The sequence below is a fragment of the Anser anser genome, assembly GCF_964211835.1.
Source record: "Anser anser genome assembly, chromosome: 2".
Lineage (NCBI taxonomy): Eukaryota > Metazoa > Chordata > Aves > Anseriformes > Anatidae > Anser > Anser anser.
Window position 1 is genome coordinate 152982225 of NC_139721.1, and position 14869 is coordinate 152997093.

Genomic DNA, 14869 nt, shown 5'->3' on the forward strand with positions numbered 1-14869 from the left:
ACAGGAGGTCTCTTGAGCATTTTGGGTTAGTAACATGAAGGGAGGCTGAACAATTCCATCCTAACCAAGATCCATGAGACATCCCATTATTTAAATAGAGGTGCCCTTAGGGCAGTGTATGCAGAACCCAGTGCAAATAAATAAATAAATAAACAGTACTCATTGCAGACAATAAATAAATTTGTGGCCATGATTACAGTGCTATAAAATTGGATTCAAAAACTTTCAATGTGAAGCAGAAATAATAACCTAGGTACAGAGCTTTGAAAAATCTTTCCCCCCTTAGTCCAGTTGAAAAGATCATGTCTAACAGTACGTACTTTTTTGACAACTCCTTCTCCTACTTGTTATAAACCCTTGAAGGAAAAATACAGAACCTTGTTTCCCCTGGGTTAGCTTCATCTAAGTTGTTTCTGATTTAAAGTGGCATAAGTCAGATAAGTATCAGGCTTGTAAGGTTTAATTTTATGAGTGTTTGGGCTTGAGAATAATTCTATAATCATAATTTAGAGCATGTTGTATCTTTTTCTCACTAGAAACTGAGATATCATTTTCTTTTCTTTTTACTTTCTTAATACTTTTGTATTTGGCTTCACAGTACTGAACAACAGTTAAACAAGTTATGATCTGTCTATTAGGGACAACATTCATAACATTTGTAGAGTGGTAGCAACTCTAATAACCTGATTTTTTATAAATACGAATTTTGCATCTAGATAAGTGCTTTTTTAAATGATAGCAGTCCTCTTGTGTTATGCTTGATTGCAACCTGTTTTCTAAATTAAAAAATGTAAATGTGGCATTGACAAAGGTTAAAAAGATTTACAGTGGGTTCTGTCTGCAGTGCATACACACACCAAACCAAATCCTATGTATCTAATCAGTGTCCTCTGGACTGTGTGCCTTGCTCCATTGTTTACTCTCAAATCCATAATAATTTTGTATCCTTTCACTGGGCAAAGATTCATTTTAAAAACTAATGAATTTAAAAATATGCTTTTCCCTTGTCCATTTGATACTGAGCCGCAATTTGACTTTCATTGTTTGTTTCCCTCCTTGTCTCATCAATCCTTTTCTCTCTTTCTGTCCTTTTACTTTATTACATTTTTTATTGAGGACTGAGATGAACTGGTTGCTGCATCATGGGCCCATTACACTTCCTAACAATTCCATTTACACCTTATTGTTTGTCTTATTGCTGGAAAATTCAGGTGATTCATCATGCCTGAAGAAGCACCTGATCCCAATTCCCTTGATATCACGATCACTATGTGACAGGAATACAGTTAGTGGTGGCTTTCAGGCTCTAAGAGGCCAAGGTGATAACTCTTTTGGGACTTTTAGCCTCTCAAGTATTGATGAGTTCCATTTTCGTAACGGTCTGTTTTCTTGCTCCCTTTCAACAGCCCCCTGAGTGTGGAAAAGGGCTTGGAGTTAATAAAGGAAGTGGCAGATCTCCTGAAGCTGCAGATGAGTGCCTTCGATGATGTCAAGTATGTACATGGAATTTGGCCCTTTTTACTTATTGGATTTCTTATTATTTTTGAATGGTTTGTCTTACAAGGAAATAACTACTCTTTAATGTCGAAATTAATGACAGCATGTGAAAGAAAAAAAGAATATTGGGATGATTTTTGTAATGTCTCCTACATACAGTTAGGAACAAATTATTTATTAAACATTATAAAGACTGAAATAACCTTATGCTCCCACAGGGAAAAAACAGTCTATTCAAAGTGCTGTAAAAATATTACTATCTTATTTAACAGGATCTGGGTAAGGCAAGTATTGTAAAGGGTCATCATACCCAGTGTTGCTGAGGGGGAAACAACATGGGTTGTTCCCAACAGATGGAGAAGAACTTCAGTCCCTGGATTTCAATCTCGCATGTGGCACAACAGGTCATGACTCCTGGCCAGCTACTCATTTAACAAGTCACATGGAGTTCAGCTATGCTGAGAACCCGTTTTTCTTCGTATTATCTGTACTGATAAATGTTCTGCATGTTAATCACCTAAGCTACAAGCTTATGATTTACCATGTCTGGTAAAAAAAAATTAGATTGGGATTTTCTTCAAACACTTTGGTAGGGGCATTTACTTTGCAAAATTTTACTCCTTCCTTTGTAAAACGGAAAGTAAAAATAGTTTGATAGAGAAGAAACGGAAAAGAAGGGTCAGCTGTCGGTGGTTTGTTACAGCTTGCTAGAAAAGAAGTCATAACTTGGTTCACAGAAAATGACGAATTTTTGTGTAACATCCAGTTTCTGCCTATGTTTCAGAGTGTTTGGGGTTGCTTGCTTTTCCCCATGAGTCGTGTTGCTAAAGGGCATTGTCTTTCTCAGCCTTACTTGTGCTTTTGCTTAACCTTCATCTCCAGTGAATATAATTCATCATTTAATGCTATGTTTTAAGCAATAGTCTGAAGATGTTGCATCTTTGCAGGAAGAGTTTATTATTAATCAGGAAAAAAAAGATCTACCCCTTCTATATCTGAATATATGGTGGGAAATGGATTACTGGTGAGAGTCTTTTTAGAAATCTGACAAATACAAGGCATATAAAGTTTAGCTGTTTAGAAGGAAAATATTCACATATTTAGTTTTTTAGAGCTATTCTTTGCATTGCTGAATGACTTTTTACTTGTATTTTATGAAATGTACTTTTTATGAAAACTGAGTTTTGTAATTACAAAAAATGACAATATTTTATGGCTTTCCTTATAAAAAGAATTTGCAACCTTGAATTTGAATACTAGCAGATAAATCAATGTCTGCTGTACATTTAAAGGGATAATTCCATGGAACAAGTTCTCTGCTGGAATCAATGGGTTCTGCTTCATTAACTTCATTCATTTACAATACAAGAACACTTTCACCTACCTTTCTAATTGTTAGCATAAAGCCTTTTGGTTATTTTTTTATCATTTGATAAATCACAACAACATTGCAATTGGCAAGCTGTAGATTCATTCTCTAATGGAAAATATCCCTCCAGTGAAATAGCAAGCTATGAAAAACCTTTTTCTTTTCTTTAATATGTGACTTTAGGGAAGCTGCTTATTTTGCATCCATTAACATACAGTCATATGACAGTACCAAAATTACTGGTATAGTATGGTCAGTATTTTAAAATTGTGTTATGAATGGTGATAATTCCAAACAGGGCAGGAGTATTTTGTCTATCAGAACAACGCTTTCATCAGTTTTTATATCTCTGTAAAAGGTTATCCCAAATCCCAAGTTAGGGAAGAATTTGTCCAAAATAAATGGTATTTACTCAAGAAAATGAGGTGCTTTGACTCAGGTTAAATCCCTGAAGTGCTACAGAAATGTGGAGCTGGCCAGCAGATAGAGCAGAATTCAAAGTTTTAGAAAAAGGCTTCACCAAGAAAAGAATTAATGCTTTTTGGATTTGTTCTTTCATTATCACTATATATCCATTATTGGAAAACTGTATTTACTTGAAGGCTCTGGTTACCTTCTGAATGGCCTCATGAGGGAACCCCTCAGAAGGGTTTCAGGAAAGAGTTGATGTCATGGTTATTCCTTATCCATCTTTGATATATTGAAGGATGAGAATGAGACCTCTCAGGAAATATTTTATTAGCTTTCTTTTTCTCAGGGATTAATATAAAAAAAAAAAAAAAGTACCAATAAGCTCGAGATCAAAGATTTATAAAGGAAATGGGAAAATAAAAACTACTTTAGTTTGAACTCTGACCTGAGTATGAGCTTGGATTAAAATTCTCAACTCTCTTAGTCTTCCAGGAATTCTGAACAGGAAGAGACAATATAGGGCTGAAAATTTTAGACTATTGCAAAGATTTCAGATTAAAGTCATTTAAATGAGAACCAGAGAGTTAATTTCAGAGTACCAACAAAGCAATCATATTCAATAGTAATAGTGTAAGAACTGAGGACAGAGGACAAGTTATTTTAAAGTGTTAAGTTCTTTTAAAGTTCTTTATATTCTCAAATAAAATGTTCTTGTCCTTTTCTCTGAAAAAAAAAAAAAGTGATTTAAAAGATACTGCTTTGCAAATACATTACAGCATTTACTTAGTTTTGTCTGCAAATATCTTTCATTCTTCCTTATATATATATATTTTTTGTCTGTCTTGGAGTTTGGCTAAGTGAACAGTAGCTTTTGCCACGGGTTTTTACCGATTCCCGTGTTAGTTCTTGATTTTAGTTGATGCATGGTAGTAATCAGCTTATCTTATCTTCTCTTTCACAATCCTGCCAACTTTAACCGATGGCCTGCAATTCACAGCGTAGCCTCAGGCTTGGCTCCCAGAGTGTTCAGTCCACTTCTACAGTTGGTTTGTTGTCAAGTTTGCATTGACATAAACTTTGCTCACCCTGTGAAGCAGATGATTGGGAATAGATTTGGAGAATACATAATTAGAAATACTTCAACATTGAAGAAAAGATCCAACATGCTAGCTGTCACTTTTGGATACAGCCTGAATCTTTATGGAAGTAATAGTTATGCTTAATATGTTTTGTTAATGGTTATGTAGCTGTCAAATAAATTCCATTATTTCTTATTACATCATTAGAGACCATTAAAAGGATATTAGCATGCTGATGTAATTATGCAAGCAGACGTAAAATGACTATAGTTATGATTTTAAAATCTAATTATGGGTGTCCAATGCCTCTGGTGATTGATTGTTGGACTGGTATCATGGATTGAAGTCAGATGGGTGGTAGTGCTAGGAGAGTTTGTATTTATTTAAAAAATAATTTTACTACTGCAATCTGCAACATTGACCTTCTTCCTGTAATTACAGTTCTTCACACATTATAGAATAAACTTACAAACACAAGAGATTATCAACAGAAGTCCAAATATAATAAAACTACTGAAATCTGTTAGCTCAGCTGTGAAGGTAGAGGAAATCAGAATCTATAATCAAAGACACTGGGTTAGAACATACATGACTTTGGGTTCTCAGAGGAATACAAATCATTTTTATGCTCTTATGTAAAGTTTTCATACTTGGGATATTTACTGAGAACATTGCTAATGGAAGGGGTTCAGCTCAATTTAGCTGAATACCTTCACATAGAAAGCACATTGTTCTGATGTCATAGTATTTCAGACTGTATATCCTACCATTCTCAGCCTCCAGCTAAAAGTGAATTTTTCTGCTGAATATTTCATCCTTTGATGGATATTGCAGTAATACTGTTTTTTTTTTCTTCCTTATTATTTCTCCCTTTAGACTTATATGTTTTTCCCTATTGCCAGTGAAGATCTCTTACTGTCCGTGTCTCTATTTTCCAGTTTTGTTCTACTGCTTTGGCTTCCTCCACCTGTACATCTTAATGGACAGTACTCAAAGAACTGTCCTCCCAGGACAGGTGATAACTTGACAAAGAATGTGTGCCATAATTTTTCAACGGAAAACCTGTAGTAGAACACCCTGTATTCCTTCCATAAAAACATTAATGTTTATCTACTACCATTGTTTTGGAGCGTAACAGTAATTGTCTATATAAGCATATAATCTATATATGTAATTTTTGGGATGAACAGGATACTTATGCTAAATTTCAAGTGCTAACGTAAATAGATTTTGAAAGCTGATTCTAATTATCTAATATGAACTGGATTGCAAAGCCATAAAATTTAACCAATATATTCCTTATCATGTACAGTTTGCATGTGTGTCGTATATCCAAGGTGAAGTTAAGAAAACACATCACCAAGCTTTCAGTGTCTAAAGCTCAAACTCAGAATCCTTAAGTTGGTTGTTTGGCTTTCACCTGATTGTTTTCCCCATCCACACTGAGACTAGAGATGAACTCAGTGTTTTAGCTGAATAGTGTATTATATGAAAAATGAAAATTCAGGTTAACTGAAGCTACGTATGAAAAGTGTATGGAAGCTTCAGCTGGCAAACACCTTTCAAAATTTCTAGCAGCCACAGCAGTGTGGTTTGACATTTTGCAAGTAAAATGCTATAATTTTTCAATTCAAGGTAATGACTCATTTCAAAATTTAATTACGTTTGGGTTATAAGGCAAATGCAAAATAAACAAAAGCATTGATTTCGGACTGAACTCAAGTGATTGTGTTTTTGGGTTGGTTTGTTTTTCTTTTTAAATACAAGTCTTTCAATAATGACTAATTATGATATAGTCTTGAAATACTTGATTTTTTTTTTTTTTTTAGACCTCTGTCTTACTCCATATGAAGGAAATAAAATGCTCAGTTAATGAGCAGCTCTTCAATGTTCCATTTTATCCTCATTGTTCAATGTGTGGCTTCAGGCTTTATTTACTGCACATTATTCAAATCCTGCTCTGAGGTCAGAAAACCCATTTCTGCTTGTTGTTTTTTGTTCTGTTCTGTTTGTTTGTTTTGTTTGGTTTGGCTTCCTATAGTGCTTTTCACTAGGCTATCAAAACGTTTGACTAACATAAACTGATACATTTAGCTCACATGAGATATGGACCATACAGAGCTGGCATTTATGCATGAAAAGATTAATGTCATAGTATCTACTAATTCGAGGTGTCCAGTCTGATGGCTTTGAGTATAGCTTATACAGCCTCTTCTGTGAAGATCTTCACATGTTGAGACACAAGTCCTGTTGGCTTCAGTTACCATTCTAAGTGCTCAGCAGTCCCAGAAGTCAGCTGTCAATTTAGACAATGCTATCTGCTTCCATAAAAAAAAATATGCCTGAAATGACTTGGCTTCAAATGAACTGAGTCTGAATCTGAATCTGAGGCAGAACTGGATGGTACCAACAGAATTCAAGATAATGATAGACCTTTATGTCCTCATACCTGGTTTGCAAAATACTACCTGAGGTCTGCCAGCAATGACGCTGAGGCCCCTTGAAATATATATATATTTTTTTTTCTCTAGCACTTGATCACCATTCATTAGGAATATTATTGGAAAACAAAACAAAACAAAAAAAAAAACCACACCACTTTGAAGAGAAAAGCTGCATCTGTAGATACAAAATAAGTCAAGACTGATTTTTCCTTTTATACTGTGGCATGTCCTTAGCATCAGCTATGTTTTTAAGTAGTTCTATATAAACAGTAATCTAACAAAAGATTGAATTTGGGTGGTCATCATGAGAGCAGCTGTGAACACATTCTTGCTATACTTAAAATCTGTTTCCAAGTAGTGTGATTAGAGACACTTTCCACCTCCTCTTCGAAGAAAAGGTCTCACATAGCCAAACAGTACCTATCATTATCTTTGTTCATAGGAAGGGCTGGAACGGTTGGGCTGGAATAATACAATCTGAAAAGCCAGCGAACCATCCCTGTAAAAAGAACTTGGACTAAGGAAGGTGTTTGAAAATCAAACCAAGTGGTGAAAGTTTGGAAAAGCTTTAAATGTGTTCAAATCAGAAGTGTTGGGTAGGCACACTGATGAGTGGAGCTCCCAGCCTCACCTATTATGAACACATGCACGTGTCCTAATCGTGTTGTATAGGTTTTGTTCATTGTTTGTCATGTTTGTCATATTCTTCTAACACCTGAAAAACTCAATCAGCCAGTTAATCATATTCAGTCATCCAGAACCTAAACACTGGAACGGTACTTGGTATTTTCACTTCATCATGCTGATGGATTATGACATTTGGTATATGTACGCTCTAAATGTTTACATCTCATGAAATTGTTGGTAGCTTAAAAGGCAGGATAGTGTGATGGAGGCTTATTTAACCTGGTGAGCTGTAGTGGGACAGGCAGCACAGTGTCTTCTTAGGTTTCTTTCTCTTTTGGTTTCAGCCTGTAGCATGCAAACTTCACTCTGCTGTAGAAGCTTTCCGTGATTCATTTTTCCATGATTCAGTATGATTAATTTTTTCTTTATGTTGGACACCTGTGGGTGAATCTTCTTGCAAAGTTTTTTTTTTCTAGATTGGCAGATTTTGCCATCTATACCATTTAGATTTACTACAGAGAGGAATTTTCAAAATACTGTGCTTATAAAAAAAACATACAGTCCATCCTGTTCTCCTTATGGTGCTGTAGTATACAATAGCCTAGCAATAGGCTGAATTTTTATCTGCATTACATTGCATTTATTGTCCAGATATTAAGCAACATTTTTATTTCAGTTTGAACTCTACTATGCTTGGTTTCAATAAAAAAATACCTTTCAAAAAAATTGAAAAATATTTGTCATCTATTCCTTGATTTTAAATAGCAAACCAACAGACTAAGGCTATTTGGCATAATCTTGTTTAAAATGTTATAAAAGCATAACTCAGAAATAATGGTACCACTTTTATTCAAACTTGACTTCTTCTACAGATTTAATGAGTCTGGAAAACAAATTGTCTGAAAAATGTACTGCTGTAACTCATTGCATGCAGGCTTTTATAAGAAATTACATTGTGTTTTCTGGTACATATTGTCTTATTTGACAACTAATTTATAATATAAAGATGCATCAATTTTTAAAGAAATGAGGATAAGGAAACAAAAATAAGGTGGAAGTTTCAACTCTGCATTCCTTTACTTAAAAATGAGTGATTTCTCAGCCTTAGCAATATATCAGTCTTGTGGCTTTTTCCCCTGAGGTATAATATATTTTGTGTGCTTTTCTTTAATAAATGTGCATATAACCAAGATCATTTTGCCTTATCCACTGTAACTTTCCTGCTAGAAAAATATAAAAATATATTAAAATAACAAGAAGGATTTTGGCCTGCAGCATTTTATGAATTCTAGGTGACAAAATAGAAAGACCATAAAAATCTATAGAGACTCTTATAAACAAAAATATACTAAGTTTGGCTTTCCATTACAACATTTAATCTAATTAAATCAGAGGATTTGTACCTTTGTAATCAAAAGATACACAGTTATAGATACAGGTCCATGTACTCATGGGTCCCTACTCAAGAGCAGTTTTTTATGGATAAGTGAGCTTCTAAAGTTTATCAATTTTTAACCTCTTCTTTATCTGCTTTCTCTCTATATTACTTTCTGTACATCAAATCTTTTTTTTTTTTTTTAACAAAATTAAATTCCGTAATATGATATGCTAGGGCGGATGAACTGCTTTGTCTGAAGCAAGACACTGAATATGTGCCATTTCATTGAATTTATATAACATTTCACATATTAACACGTAATTATTTCCATTCTACAGATGGGTAAATTGAAACTCTAGACAGTTTTCTTGATTTTCCCCAAAATGGTACAGAACTTGGTGACAGATATGAGAATAGAAACATAGAACTGTGATTCTCACTCTTGAACTAAAACTTGCTTTACAAATAGCACAACTAATATTAGAAATGGAAAAAGATTATCATGTAGGGAAACTGGTTATATATATTTTTAAGAAAATATTCTTTGAAAGATTTGTATAAAAGAATAATCCATTAAAAGAAATATACAAAATGAAGAAGTATACAAATTATCTTTATGATTTTCTTGATCCTCTCTCCCTTGGCTTCTTGATCTCTTACCTACACACAAACACACTTTTTTCTCTCTCTGTTACCTGTATGGATGGGTAGATGGATGAAATAAATATTACAGACCTGCTGGCCATTCTGAACAGATAAATCATTCTTTTTCACATTTTCTGTTTAACACCTAGCCAGTAAATATTTCGTATCCAAACCCATGAGCTGTACCACAACTTACCTGAAAGATCTGACTTTTGTCGTGACTGAAAGATCACGATAAATTCCCCTTGAAGTGCCTCCTTTGTAAAGGAAGTAGGTTGATGCCAAATGTCTCTCTTTCACAGCTGGTGGAGGAATCCCAAGATCAAATCTTCTAAGTGGTCTTCTCAGAACTAAAGGAGAAGCCAACAGGTTCTTGAGAGGGCAAGCACTCTAGCTAAAAGTTTCAAAGCTTTTTGAATTGAGGCTGCAGCAAAGTTTGTTTTCTTTGGTCTTCAGTTGTGCTGTCTGATCCTCGTCAAAGAAATTTGTGTCCTGTCTGGCTCCTATTGAAGTTAAAAGGGTCTATTTCTTAAAAGGGTCTTATAAAAAGGATGGAGAAGGACTCTTTATGTGGGTAGATAATGACAGGACAAGGGGGAATGGTCTTAAACTAAAAGAGGATAGATTTAGATTAGACATTAGGAGGAAGTTTTTCACTGTAAGGGTAGTGAGGCACCAGCACAGGTTGCCCAGAGAAGCTGTGGATGCCCCATCCCTGGAGGTGTTCAAGGCCAGGCTGGATGGGGCCCTGGCCAACCTGATCTAGTGGGTGGCATCCTTGCCTATGGCAGGAGGGTCGGAGATAGATGACCTTTAAGGTCCCTTCTAACCCAAGCCATTTTATGATACTATGATTAAAAGTCACTTGTGCAAACTGCGGGCAGGGTGACTATCAGTACAGAAGACAGATTTTACATGTGAGTTCAACAGACACTGTTAACACAGGTGTGCTAAAGATAAGTAGGCCCAATGTCAGCAAAATACATTGAAAACCTAAGACTGCTGCATACTAGCCAGACCACCAAAAGGTATAAAGAAGAATGGAAGTATAAATAGAATACAATTATATATATATATTTTAATCACATAAATTTATTATTATTTAGCCTAATCAATGGAGGGTGAAAAAAAATCACTGTACATTCAAGCAGTATTTTGAGATCATTTTCCCACTCTCCAAGGGTCCAAACAGTCTTTTTCTTTAAAAAAAATATAGCACATGTATGTTTTGTTCCTTTAAATACTGTAATTAAGAACCTTATTTGCATTGCAGGCAAAGCTGGCAACTTTCATGTACTCAGCGTGGTGAAAGTGTCAAATTTCATGGTTTGTGACAGATTAATAGAAAAATCATTTTAAAACTCTGCAAATTATTCATAGATCTTGAGTAATCATCAGAGGTTGCATTTTGTGAAGAATAAAAATAGAAAAAACTGAGTATAGCTTCAATCTCTAAATTGAGCGTTGTCCATTTTTAAAATCATTTAAATTGTCAGCTTAGCAAAAAATCTTCACCTTAGATGAATTGAATTGTAAAATCTTTAAAATACCCCTTCATCATCTTTTGCATTGTAAATGCATCCGTATATTTAGAAAAAAAAATGTATATGCATCCGTATATTTAGAAAAAAAATGATTTGAAAAAATTGAAGTCAGGCAAAAATGTTAGGAGGTCTGCATGGAGGAGCAATGAGCTCCTAGACAAACTCAAACACAAGCAGGAAGCCTAAAGAGGGTGGAAGCAAGGAGAGTGTTGCGGTTTAACCCCGGCAGGCAGATGTGCACCACACAGCAGCTAGCTCACTCTCCCCAGGTGGGATGGGGGAGAGAATTGGAAAGGTGAAAGTGTGAGAACTCACGGGTTGAGATAAAGGCGTTTTACTAGGTAAAAGAAAAGCTGTGTGTTCAACCAAAGCAAAACAAGGAATGATCACCACTTCCCATCGGCAGGCAGGCATTCAGCCACCTCCAGGAAAGCAGGGCTCATCACACACAATGGTTTCTTGGGAAGACAAACATCATCACTCCAAATGTCCTCCCCCTTCCTCCTTTTTTCCCCCATCTTTTATTGCTGAGCATGATACCACATGGTATGGGACATCATCCCTTTGGCCAGTTTGGGTCAGCTGTCTTGGCTGTGTCCCCTCCCAATCTCTAGTGCACCTCCTTGCTGGCAGGGCAGCACGAGAAACTGATAAGTCCTTGGCTCTGTGTGAGCGCTGCTCTGCAAGAACTAAAAATATCAGTGAATTATCAGCACTGTTTTTATCAAAACTCCAAAACACAGCATGAGAACCAGTGAGATCAGTGCAGCAGAGTGACTTCATGGAGAATAATTTCAGGGGAAGAGAAGAAGAGGGCAGTACAAGGTGTCCAAATAATTACCTGATTTATGATAGCTGTATATGGAGCTTACAGAGGTAAATCTGAGCTGCAACCATCAAATCCAGCCCTAAGTTTTGTTTCCATGTAGTTACATTTGCAATATGTGATTGCTTGGAAACTGTCAATCTATCTAATCTTTCTAATCTATCTGCTGAATACACCACACCCAGCTGCATGGTGTAAACTATTCTACCGAAATGTAAATGATAATAGAAAATCATCCACTAATTGGTGAATTGGTAAGAACAGCAATTAGTATCTATCCTGTAGCAGAGATTTTGCTTTTTCTTCTACAGTACTTGGCCATTGTCAGGTGTTGGTACAACATAATCTTCTTTAACTTTCTCTCTCCATGCTAGCTGCAAGTTGAATACGAGAACATATTTCCATATTTCTGCAGACAATGTTGCAAATGCATACTTAGAATATGTAAGGGATATAAATATGAATAGTTAAGAAAATGTATTTGGGGCAGTAATGCAGCATGTTGTGGAACGCTGTGCAATTCTACACTTTAAGTTTGCATCTCCAAGAACTGGCAAGACACAAGAAGCTCAATTTGCTGTAATAGGAAAAAGATTTTTTTTAATTGTTCATTGTCTGTAATACATGTGCATAATATATACATGTAAGCAGAAATGTGAGGATAGATATGGCTGTATATTGACTTTTGATCCGTTCAGAAAGAAAATTAGGCAAATTTTTTAAAAGTAAAGGTATTAAAGATGTGTGGTTTTTTTTTTTTGTTATTGTTTTTTTAGTAATAAGTCTAGGTGATGATCAATATATGCTAGTCAACAGTTCAGGGAAGTTATTTTGTAGAATACATTCTTCACAGGTTTTAACAATACATTCTTCACAATACATTCTTCACAGGTTTCTGGAATGTTTGAGTTTTAGTCAGTACCTGCTTATATAATATAAATAGAATGTGAAGCAATGATCCACAAAATAAATGTTGGTCAAAAGTTCTGGTCAAAAATATTGGTGAGACCTGAATCAAGTGACTGATGGGTTTATAGCTACATTGAATAACATAAGAAGCCCAAAATAGCATGAGTACGCTTTTTAATCCGTCTATGTATTATATAAGGATGACCAGCTGCACTGTTCTGCCTTTGCCTTGCTCTGTAAATCATGTTATTCAAACATACTGTATTACGAAAGCGCCTCTGTTAATCATGAGCTTTTTTCTGTCAATCTGATTTGACATAAATATGTTTATAACCAATACATATAGTATGTAACCCATTTACACATGTGACCATTTTAAATTTTTCCAAAATTGAGAAGATGAAAAGGAGGTTTTAGTGCAATATAAACAATGGACATAAAACTTCAAATTCCTAAACACAGGAAGCACAGAAATGTGTACATATTGCAAGTCATTAGTTCAAGCCCACCAAACATTTCCTGAGACAATTACCTTAGCTGCTATAAAATTTACTTTGCACAATCCTCTGGAGCATTACTAATTGCTTTTCTTAACCCCCAGAGATTAAAGGATTTTGAAATGAACATATAGACAAGTGGTGACTCTAATTTCAAATCTAAGCTTTATTAAGGCAAGCTCTGTTTTACGAAATAGGGTCATTAAGAGAATGTTTAATGTTGGCAATATCCAATCCTGATCCCCTCATCTTCCTCCAATCTTGAGAAATAGCACTCTGCCTGTATTTTTTAAAAATCTGGTGCAATCTCAACTCATTTCCATCTGGCATCAGCTCTATGTCTCATCTTCAAGAATACACATAACCATGTTGGCACTTGTTTCTCAAATCCTTTTCCACTAGGGGGTATGATAGACTGTGACTGTATTTCACAGTAAACCTTCCGTATGATATTGTAGTACTAAAGTACACACACATGAGGGAGAAGAATGGGCATGCAAAGCGTGGTACATAATTTATGGAGATTCAAACCCTGTCATTCATAAATATAATTATAACCAAAGGCTTGAAAGTAATACGGACCTTGCCATATTGAACATGCTCCAGCTCTGTTTATTCAGATCATTCATTTCCTGACAGACAAAATAGAATAAGAACGTTGTTAGTCTGTAAAACAATTAAATAAAAGAAATACTTCTATTTTACACCAAGAATATTGTTTATTTCTGTACATGTTGTGCACCCTCCCACCTTCAGATGGGAAATATAAACCCAAGGGGAGGGAATATTATTAAATCAGCAATCAACCTTCAAATCATTTTGGTATAAACACTGTAATTATTTCATCTCTAGTAAACAGAATATAAGACAACAGCACATAAGGGTGACAATTTGCAATATGCTTTGAATGTCTTTGTTAAAAAAAAAAAAACTATTATGGCTGAAGGCGACATTATTGAAATTAAAAAAAAAAAAGCAGAAGTTGTGACAGCCAACAGAGGGGGTAATTAGTAAATTTCAAGTAATAAATTTAGCAGGTCATTGCAACAGACATTACGTTTTGCACAGGGAGAAGTCACCATTTATTGGCCTTGACAACAGAGTTGCTTACCTTTATTCAAAAATACATCATAAAAAGGTATTCTGAAAAAAAAATGGTAGGTGTGATTATAATAATATAGTCCAGATGCCTTCTAAACCCACAAACTTCTTTTATTTGGGTGGGTATCAGTTCATTTATGTCAGTGGAGTCAACTACACATTTACATAGGTGTAAATGTAGTAGCATATACTTTGTTGGGGAAAAAAATGTTAAACAAAAAATCTAATATAAAATATTGCCTTTCTAGATTAAAGGTGCTGCTACCTAACACTTTTAATCTCTTTTAGAGCAGAAGAAACACTACATTGCGTGTATTAGATTTAGTTTACATTTCAGGTGTGTTTTACATTTGCGGTTGCTTTCCTCAGCACGGCTGGCTGAGCACCGGCGTGATGTCGCCTGCCACCGAGCAGGGACACACCAGCCTTGATTTGTGGTCGTGGTTTGTTTGCAATTCATCTGGTCATAAACGCTAGTGTGCACTTCAGCAAGCCTCGGTATTTAGAGTGATGTAAAGACAATTGCCATTAATATTAGCTAG

The 14869-nt window shown here is 35.2% G+C and overlaps 1 protein-coding gene across 4 annotated transcripts in view; it reads left to right on the forward strand.

The window, feature by feature from the left end:
• The window catches only part of PTPRN2 (protein tyrosine phosphatase receptor type N2), a 648013-nt gene that overhangs the window by 273911 nt on the left and 359233 nt on the right, over positions 1-14869 (forward strand). For all 4 annotated transcript variants that reach the window (XM_083823703.1, XM_083823704.1, XM_083823705.1 and 1 more), the window contains one exon: positions 1407-1493. In XM_083823703.1, the coding sequence (XP_083679829.1) occupies positions 1407-1493 (87 nt within the window). The remainder of the gene's footprint in view (positions 1-1406; positions 1494-14869) is intronic.